This window comes from Octopus bimaculoides, chromosome 18, assembly GCF_001194135.2.
Source record: "Octopus bimaculoides isolate UCB-OBI-ISO-001 chromosome 18, ASM119413v2, whole genome shotgun sequence".
NCBI lineage: Eukaryota > Metazoa > Mollusca > Cephalopoda > Octopoda > Octopodidae > Octopus > Octopus bimaculoides.
In genome coordinates, this window is record NC_068998.1 from 55,495,074 (window position 1) to 55,505,832 (window position 10,759).

The following is a 10,759-nucleotide window of genomic DNA, read 5'->3' on the forward strand; positions in this document are numbered from 1 at the left end:
AGGGATTACCCTCCTATGTATAATCAGGGCAGCGCAAAAAGTTGTTTTGCACAAGCATTTCTATAGCCAATTACACGGATGAAATAATTTTACGCAAAACAGCCTTCAGACTTTCCCTATTAATTTCATCGTCTTTTGAATTATGAACATATTTACATCATAAGGGTTTTTTCGTTGTAAGGCTTTCTTTTTTAGTTGATTTTCAGCTAGCAAGACTTATCGTAGATGGCATAATAAGTCACACCCGGACAAGGTCGGGTTATACTGCTAGTATTTTGATAAAACTGAAAAAATTAAGTTTCTTTACAAAGATTTCTTCTTCAGTTTTAAAGAAAATATATCGAGCAATCTCATCTATTTCTCTTCAAACTGAAATCACAAGGAATAAGATATCAGAAAGAAATGAAAAATGATATGAGCTTGTATAAGGACTAGGGGAAAATATTTATTACTGGACACTTTTCTTGTTAAAAGAATAAAACCAGATACATAAGTTTTGACATTGACAAGCTAATAAACATGTTCTCTACTTCCATGAAAAAGTTAAAATAGTAGGTACCTATAAATTATAGGCTCTATAAATTAGTTACTCTTTATATAAAATATATTGACACATAACGCTGTAATTTATCAACTACATTAAAAAGGAACAGCAAACTCTAGAAACATTCCAACTAAATTGCTGATCCAACATACAAATGAGTTGTTGTCACTAATTTGTATTTTCTTGTTGACATTTGCAAATTCTAATTGTGTTCTTTGTTTGGACAACAAATGAAATTTGAAATATATTCAAAATGAGAATTATAACATCAAAATTCATTCTTAATGGATAAAAACAACTTTTCAAGACCACATGGGTTACATAAGGATAAATGACAGAATGGATTATATGACAACCAGCTTGTGATTGCCAAAGTATGGATTATAAGATAAGTAACGTATGGAATTTATGGTCATCATAATGTGGAAGATGTGACTTTTAAAAAAAAACTTTAACTTTTTTGGATATTAATTAAAAAGCTGTTACAAATAAAGTTTTAAAAAAATCTTCTGCTATTTTCATTTGGGGATAATAATTACTCATATGTATTCTTGGGATATATATGATGTTGTCTCCAGTATATATGGTGATGATACACACACACAAAATTTGTATAAATTATATATATGTATATATATGCTGGCCAAAATAAGTTTAAGACTGATGATGACAGTTGTATTCCTTCATTAATATATTTTTAACAAAATTGTATAAAATTATTTACTTTTTACAGTTTATGTAGAACTTTTTTCTCTTTCAAATGATACAGGCATTATATATCTTTCTACAATTTCAATAATTTTAATGCGCAATTAATTCAAATGATTAAAAATTGTTGGCAAAATAAGTTTAAGACCGGACCAAGATTATGCAAATTAATAAACCAAATGGGTGGTCATATGGCTGGTCATACTGCACTGTTTTGTTTAATAATCGCACATTGTTACACATTAATTTGCTATGGGAAAGAGCATCATAGTACCAGCCCAGTTTCTAGATCAAAGATCATGTTGCTTCATCAGCAAAATGTGTTCTTCATGAACATTAGCAAGCAATTAAGATGCAGCAAAATGGCTTGCGTTCCAGATTGGCAAAGAACAGGCGCTCCGAGAAAAACAACAGTGCAGCTGGATTGGCAAAGCCATAGGCTCTCTGAAGGTAACTGAATGCTAACAGCAGTGGACATTTGCAAGTAATTATCTGATGAAACTGACATCAGCTTTATACCACAAATTGATAGAAACTGCTTAAAAGAATTTGGGCTGTTTGGCTGGATCACTCGAAAGAAACCGATAATTTCTGAGATGAACAGGTGGAAGCAAATCAAGTTTGCTAAAAGCCATATTGAATGGACGGACAAAGACTGGTCAAAAGTTCTTTGGGGTGACGAATCACGCTTCTGCATCTTTGGATCAGATGGAAAGACTTATGTTAGACGCCATCCAACTAAAGAATTCCATCCTAAGCATGTCAAGAAAACGGTGCAAGCAGGAGGTGGGGTGGGGTGGGGGAATGATGTAGGCCGCATTCAGCAGCTTAGGTGTCGGTTCAATTGTTAAAGTTGATGGCAGACTGAACAATGTTGGCTATCTGCAATTAGTAAATGAAAATGTGCTGCCATATTTAAATAATCAGATACCACTGGGATCTATTTTTCAGCAAGACAATTGCCCTGTTCATAAGGTGAGGAAAGTTTTGCAATATTTTCACTGCAGTAATATGGTGGTTATTGAGTGGCCTCCACAGAATCTGAAAGAAAATTTATGGAATTATGTTTCTAAAAGAGTTCATGCTAAAAAAAACCAACAAATTTGTCCCAATTATATAATTTTATTGAAGAAATATGGCAGAATATTCCAAGTAATTTTTGTGCTCATTTGTCAAACTCCATGTCCCATTGTTGTAAGGCCATAATTGAAAATAATAGCTATGGAACGAGATACAAATAATAAATTTTTGTTCGTTGATCATTTGTGCCATAAATTTTCAATTTAAGCAAAATATTTTAATCATTTGAATTAATTACACATTAAAGTTATTCAGATTGTACAAAGACATATAAGACATTCGAAAGAGAAAAAAGTTCTACATAAACTGTAAAAAGTAAAATAATTTTATACAGTTTTGTGAAAAATAAATTAACGAAGGAAAAGAACTGTCATCATCGGTCTTAGACTTATTTTGGCCAGTGTATTTTCTTTTTTTTTTTACTCGTTTCAGTCTTTCAACTGCAGCCATGCTGGAGCACTGCCTTTAGTTGAACAAATGAACCGCAGGACTTATTCTTTGTAAGCCTAGTACTTATTCTATCAGTCTCTTTTGCTGAACTGCTATGTTTAGGGGACATAAACACACCAACATCAGTTGTCAAACGATGGTAGTGGGGACAAACACTGACACACAAATTCATACATCTCTCTCTCTCTCTTTCTCTCTCTCTCTCTCTCTTTCTCTCTCTCTCTCTATCTATCTATCTATCTATATACATACAACAAGCTTTCAGTTTCCATCTTCCAAATCCACTCACAAGGCTTTGGCTGGCCTGAGGCTATAGTAGGAGACACTTGCCAAGGTACCATGCAGTGGAACTGAACTTGGAACAATGTGGTTGGGAAGCCAACTTCTTACCACACAGCCACTCTTGTGCCTATACATACATACATACATACATACATACATACATACATACATACATACATACACACACACACAGACAAAACACAAACCCCTTCAGGTAGATGGCCCTGCTCGATCTGTAGAAAAGGCGTAGGTAGAAACTCTATAAGCTGTACCCAGTGTCAGCTATGGACACATAAGGGGTGCAGCAATATCAAAGGAAGACTAACTAGGAAGTTTAGTTTTTGTATGTGGCAGATGTTCAGGAGCAATAAACACTGAAAATGTGCAGAAAGCAACTTCTGCCACATTCCAAGGAGAAAAACTAGAGGTAGTTGATAGCTTCTGCTATCTAGGTGACCAAGTTAGTAGTGGGGGAGGCTGCACTGAAAATGTAGCTGCTAGAATAAGAATAGCCTGGGCAAAGTTCAGAGAGCTCTTACCTCTGCTGGTGACAAAGGGCCTCTCGCTCAGAGTAAAAGGCAGACTGTATGACGCATGTGTATGAACAGCCATGCTACATGGCAGTGAAACATAGGCCTTGACTGCTGAGGACATGCGTAAGCTCACAAGGAATGAAGCTAGTATGCTCTGATGGATGTGTAATGTCAGTGTGCATACTCAACAGAGTGTAAGTATCTTGAAAGAAAAGTTGGACCTAAGAAGCATCAGTTGTGGTGTGCAAGAGAGACGATTGCACTGGTTTGGTCATGTGGCAAGAATGGATGAGGATAGCTGTGTGAAAAAATGCCACACCCTAGCAGTTGAGGGAACCTGTGGAAGTGGTAGACCCAGAAAGAACTGGGATGAGGTGGTGAAGCACAACCTTCGAACATTAAGCCTTACCGAGGCAGTGACTTCTGACCGAGACCTTTGGAAATATGCTGTGCGTGAGAAGACCTGGCAAGACAAGTGAGTCCATAATCTGAGGCCTCTGCCAGAGGTGTAGCCAGCCCACTTCTGTGTACCTTTCCTTCATGGACACTAAACCCCACTTCCGAAGACCAGTTGATTATTGGGGTCGACTAAAAAAAAAATCAATCTCTACTCTCTCCTGACCTGTCTTTCTGACATTTTCTCTTGTCAGAAAATGTTAGAAAGACAGGTCAGTTATTCCTCTACAAGTTTTTGTAAATTCTTAAATATATCTCCTTCTGTGTATATATATATATATATATATATATATATACTACCAAACAAACATGATTTTTATTGAACTCAAAATACTTTTTGGAATCCTGTTCTGATTACTTTCTTGTAAACTGTTTTTAACATTTTCTTATTATTATCAAAGAATATATTTTAATACTTTTGTGATAACCAGTACTTAACACAGCAAAGGATCATACAAAGCTTTACATTTTACTTTTGACAATCTTTTTCTAAAAAAGTGAAACTGGTCAAGTGAATAAATATCTTTAAAATTGCATTTTCAAACCTTCTTTCATATATATATATATATATATATATATATATATATATATATATATATATATATATATATATATATATATGTTGATATATATGTATATGTGTGTATCTTTGTGCCTGTGTTTGTTACCCCACCATTGCTTGACAACCAATGTTGGTGTGTTTACATCAACATAACTTAGCGGTTCTTCAAGGGTGGTCAATACAATAAGTACTAGGCTTACAAAGAATAAGTCCTTGTGGGATCGATTTCTTAGATTAAAATCGTTTAAGGTTGTACTCCAGTATGGCTGCAGTCAAATGACTGAAACAAGTAAAAATAATAAATGAATATATGTATGTATGTATGTATGTATTGGCTCTGAGGCTGGTTGGTTGGGTGGTGTGTGTTACCTTACATGAGAGCATTAACTGAATACCTCTTTCCTGGAGTTTAAAATGGTCCCTGGATCAAGTGAGTTTTTTAGGATCCTGGTTCTCTCTGCCAAGCAACACTTACATTGTTTGCTCCTGTTTATATAAGTTCCCAGTTGCTAAAGGAGCTTTCATTTAATTATGTAGGGGTTTCTTTCTCTTTTAAGTACAATATGTGGCTGATCAGGGATGTGATGTTGTGCCTTTCCGGTATCTTAAAAGAGGACCTACGGTTATTCAGATGTTGCTTAAAAGGGCCCCTGGTTGAACCAATATATTTCTGTGTCTGTGCACTGAATGTGATATCACTACTAATGTTTCTTTCATTAACTCCAGGTCTGGTGTCACTGTTGTTGTCGATACTGTTGTTCCTGGACCTGATCCTGGTGGTTTCACTGTCGCTGGCATTGTCACCATTTCTGGTTGCAATGTCGGTGTTGTTTCTGCTGTCATAACTGTTGGTATTGTTCTTCTGCTTCTTGATGTGTTGCTTCTGCCACTGTCATGAATGCTATCAATGTTGTCACCATTGCTGCTGTTGTTGCTCTGACTCCCAATGTTGGTCAGCACCACAGCCTCATACATAACCCCCTTCATTTCGCATCGACCCTCTACTGGGTAGTCATTGTACTCCCTACATGAGCATCGTGCCTCTGCTCACAGCTTAAAGGTGCTCTCTAAAATTTGGGTGCGCAACTAAAAGTTATGTCTCTCAAACAAACGTCTGTATGTGTGTGACAGTGTGAAGTGTTTGTCCACCAATCTAAGGAAAATTCTTCCCATGCCAATCTTAATGTTGGGAGAAAAGGGTGGAGTGAACCAAATGACAGTGGTGTTTCCTTTCATGTGTGCCAGGGCTTGGCATATAGATGCAGTCCTTAAACTCACTGGATGCCAGAGCCTCACTGTAATTGGAGGCTGTGACATCAAAAATAACCTGATTTGTGGACAGGTACAAGATTTTTCTACTGACACCCTTCACTAGGTTCCTGAACATGTTAGACAGGTGGCAAGAGACTGTGTTGATATAGGACAATCTCTTGTTTGGTTTGTAGTAGGACCTGTCTAGGTCTAACATAATATCTAAAAAGTTTACAGTGGTGAGGTGGGTATTAATTATTATCTTGAGCCCCATGGAACTAAGGGTGCTAATTAGGTCCTTTCTAATCCTATCAAAGGTATACCTATTAGTTCCTCTAGAGAGAGCCATTGCGTTATCTCTGTACAGGTCAAAGAGGACTGATGAGAACCTCTTCTTTAAGGTGTTCTTGTATATACAGTCCTATAAAATTGCAGATATCCGTGCTGTCTCCAGCTCCCGTCACCAAATGAGAGGAGCCTACTGGGTCAGTTTGTTTGACCCAGGTCAAACATTTATTAAACAGCAATATTTTCCTGGCATGCATAATTACATCAATGAAAGCAAGTGCCTTGACCAGTAGCCCTTTCAAAATAGATGGGTAAAAAGCGATTGAGTTGGGTGAACCTTTTCCTGCCTCTACTCTGGTTGCATTTAAACCATGAAATCACTTCGTTAGTATTATGCCCTAAGGTGAGATTGGAAGCCCCTCCTCCCCCACTGCCTTATGTTGTTGATGATTTTTCTTGGTTTGTGTTTGCTTGCCAAACCAATCTCCAATTTGGCCAAGTGGATCAGGTGGCACTTGGGGTTAGAAGCAAAGTTTGGTCCTTGATGGTGATAAAGGCATTCCTTCTATCCTATTGCCTTCAGCTATACTGTTGTATTGTAGCTAAGTGTCTAATTTCTCGTTCTTGACATGAGTTCTTGTTGCAGTCAGCTGATTTTATTGTGTGCAGCAGTGTGTGACATACTGATTCTCAACCTCTCCTTAGGATAATATACATAGCCACACAGACAGTTTATCCTATATTTGTGTCATATTTTGTTTCTTATTCTTGTTTCTTATTCTTGTTACCATGATGATTTATGCTCTAAATATTTTATGTTAAATCAGAGCTATTTTTAGTAAATGGCACTGAACACTCTGAATGGAACTTCAGCTTTCTAACAACTTCTTTGTTATTGAGCCATCCAGATCAATCTATTCAACATTAAAAATAGAGTATTTATTAATTGAAGCTGCTTTTGTCTACAATTCATTTATTTATTCAATGTTTACCTGAATTTTCTATATCATCAGACAGACAGACATATAGATAAATAGAGGGATGGATAGATAGTATATGAAGATAGATTAGACAGACAGACAGACAAATAGAAAGATAGAATAGAAAGATAGGTCAGACAGACAGATAGATAGAAAGATAGATTAGACAGACAGACAGATGGATAAAAAAAAACCCCCAGAAAGATTAGATTGATAGATAGATGTGTCCATTCAAATTTTTAACATGTATTCTTGAGTACTTTATCTTATTTCATGCATACCAGGTGGGGCTGGTATGCATGGGCGACTGCTGTCATTCTTTCAGTTTTAATTCTAATGTGAACAACATTACGCATCGGAAACTTTCCATCTTTAGGGCCACCACAGCAGAATGGTGTGTCAGTGGATGTGTTGACTGACATAACGAATGTCAGGAAGTGAAACTCTTGATAAAAAACAATAAGGTGACAGGTCCAAGGTATATAAAAATACACATTTACTGTTCAATTAGCAGTTCATGCATATGCTCCTCTTTGGTTAATTTATACTGCATACAAAAATAAAAACATACTACATACATACAACTGCTTACAAAAATAGGGATTAATGTATAATTTTTTTCTATGTTCATAATTTTTTGTTTACAATATTATAAAAAATATGCCACCAAAGAAAAGACATAATCTGTCCAGAAACAAGTACAAAGCAAGGATGATTGTAGAAAATTGAAGAGAGAAGCAAGATGAGATTTTCTCAAGATCAGCAAAGGGATGCTGCTGGACATTAGACAGAGTCTGAAGAGAGAATGGAGATGAGACTTTCCCAAGATCAGCAAATGCATGCTGCAGCACTTAATGCTGGATCATTAAATCAATGTTTTAATGATTAGACAGAGGCCCAATAGAATAGCTCTTAGAAACAAACTATGTACAAATTCGTTCTTCACAACTCATGGAGCTGTTTTCTGATATGATCCATCCCATTCTTATAAAAATGATAATTCTGTCCAAATTGTCATTTCTGCAAAGCTTTAAAATTTTTCAAATGAAACAAATGGTATGTGCTGCTCAGGCGGTCAGGTAAGATTGCCAGCACTACCAGCTCCTCCTCAACCTCTTATGGATCTTCTGGAAGGCACTTCCATCCAGTCAAAGGATTTTCTGAACAATATCAGACAAGACAAATCTGCATTTCAAATGACATTGTTTACTGCATCTAAGAAGATACTTAAACATGAATTTACGCCGATGTCAAAGTTCAAGGGCAAGTCTATCACCTCATTGGTTCCCACTTCTGAATCTTTATGTTCTAAGTTCAAATTCCACTGGTGTCAATTTTATCTTTCATTGCTCTGAGATTGATAAAAACAGTGCCAGTCAAGTACTGAAGCCAATGGCATAAACTACAATCCCAACCCTTCAAAATTGCTGGCTTTGTACTTAAGTAAGGAACCATTGTTGTTGTAGCTGTTGTTTACTGTGGATTCAGGCAAGGTCAAATGGTTTAAGAAGTTTGCTTTGCAATCCCAATATCCTTGGTTCAGTCCCATAGTGTGATGTCCTGTGAGTGAAACTGAGTAGATTGAAACTATGTAGAAGTCCAGTTAATAGATTACACCCCTGTATTTCAGAAGTCCAGCCTTGTTACTTACAATGTAATGCTAATTTGGCCTGAGAATACATGTTCAGAGAACCCATGTTTATAGAATATCCAACAACGTTGTTAATTTAAAGAGTTCAGTTGACTGAACAATTGAATGTTCATTGTCAAAACTGATCCATCATTGTACAAATGGTAGAGCACCAGACTAGATCATTTACAGTATATAGTTTGAGATGATTTGTGACAGTATCTGAGTTCGTACCCCCTCACAGCTAATTTTGCTTTTTATATTACCAGGTAATAAATACCAGTAATATACTTGTTTCAGTTTAGTTTCAAATTCTTTGACGATTAACTTTTTGTCTAATCAAAATTAAAGAAAAAAACTCCCATAACTATAAAGTTGGTTTCCAATCACTTATTCTCCACAGTGTGTCTATTGGATGCTGAACAAATGTTACAATGTCTTGTTGCTTTGCTCCAGCATGTTGTTTATGAGCAAGTTGCAATTGTCATTGGAAAGATTTATAAATACATACAAAAATACACACATAGCAACTGGAATGTCTTTAAAAACAATGAAACAAAAATATTTTAGAGTTATCTACAATGACAAAGGGATGATGGACACCAAAAGGAGAAACAGTTACGATTGCACCATTGGTTAAAGTGAACATTTCCTGCATGGAGGCCAATTGCTTTACATCGGTTCACACCTGGAGAATATTGTGAGTTGTGAAGAGGGAGGGCAACATTTGTTTGAGATGACAGGCTTGGCAATCGATTAGTTAATGGCAAATGTATTGGTTCTGCTATATGTGACGATAAACTTTGTTCCACCACATGGTTGTTACTGGATGTATAGAAAGGAGCATAACTTAATTCTCGTCGGCATTGACACAAGTTTGATGGACAGTAATTAGCATTACAATTTACAAAACACCAGTCATCCATTCCACCAGATAAAAGTATAATTGCACGGCATTTTAAAACTGGCTTTATAGGCCATGTTGCTGGAATTCTTGAAGTAGCTGGAGGTTTGAAATAATGTTCACCCCACCAACCTAAGTTAAACCGTCCAACAGGCGAAGCAACAATTTGAGATACCTTATTTACTTGTTTCCTCACAGTCTTTGGCTTATGACATGGCTTGGAAGATAACAAAGCTTTTGGCATTGCCGTTGCAACAGGAGATCTTTGAGCAGTAATTTTATGATCTCTGACAAACCAATTTTTCCCAGGAGAAACTGGGTTTGTAAACATTTTAAAAGATTTTTTTGGTAATATCACAGTTGGTATAGAGGCTGTTGTCTCAATCAATTTTCTGTTTTTGGAATAAATTTTTTCAGCTGACATGTCAGCACGTGGTTTACTTATTTTCAATCTCCTGTGAGAGTTTCTGTTTGGTGGTACAGCAAGACTGGTTAGTTTGGGAATTGATTTCTCAGTTGGTAATGATAGAGTAGATTGTGTTATTTTAGAATTGTACCTAAAAATTTTTTTACTTTTGTCAGCATTTTTGTGTCCCACATCTTTGTTCAAGAGATATTGATTTTTTCCATTCTTAAGAGATAGTTGATTAACCCAATCAAATAAATTAACTTTGCGTGTTTTCACATTTCCTTTTGGTTGTTCTAATTCCGTAGCTGATGTTGTTGGTCTAAAAGTTGGTATTGTTTCTGAGGTTATTTTAACTCCAACAGTGCCCTTCTCATCTATAGTTTCACTATTTACTTTCCTTCGAGATATGGAAGAGTAATCATTTTGGTCAGAAAGTGGTTCGATTGTGATGTCAGCACAATTGTAAAATTCTTCTTGGGGACCACAACCAAGGCAGAATATACCAGATTTATCATCTTTGTCCCATGTATTTCCTGAAATAGAAAGAAAAAAATCTTTCAAATATTTCATTACCTATCATCTTAGATTGATAAATATTTTGTTAATAGCAATTGTAAGTACACACACACACACACACACACACACACACACACATATAGATATACTGCCAGTAAGGTGAGGG

The 10,759-nt window shown here is 36.1% G+C and overlaps 1 protein-coding gene across 1 annotated transcript in view; it reads right to left on the minus strand.

Moving 5' to 3' along the window:
• Positions 1 to 4,703: 4,703 nt before the first annotated feature.
• LOC106876405 (uncharacterized) overlaps positions 4,704 to 10,759 on the minus strand; it is a 16,497-nt gene continuing 10,441 nt past the window's right edge. Inside the window, exon 3 of the mRNA XM_014924940.2 lies at positions 4,704 to 10,610. Within this exon, the coding sequence (XP_014780426.1) occupies positions 9,337 to 10,610 (1,274 nt within the window). The 3' untranslated portion in view covers positions 4,704 to 9,336. The remainder of the gene's footprint in view (positions 10,611 to 10,759) is intronic.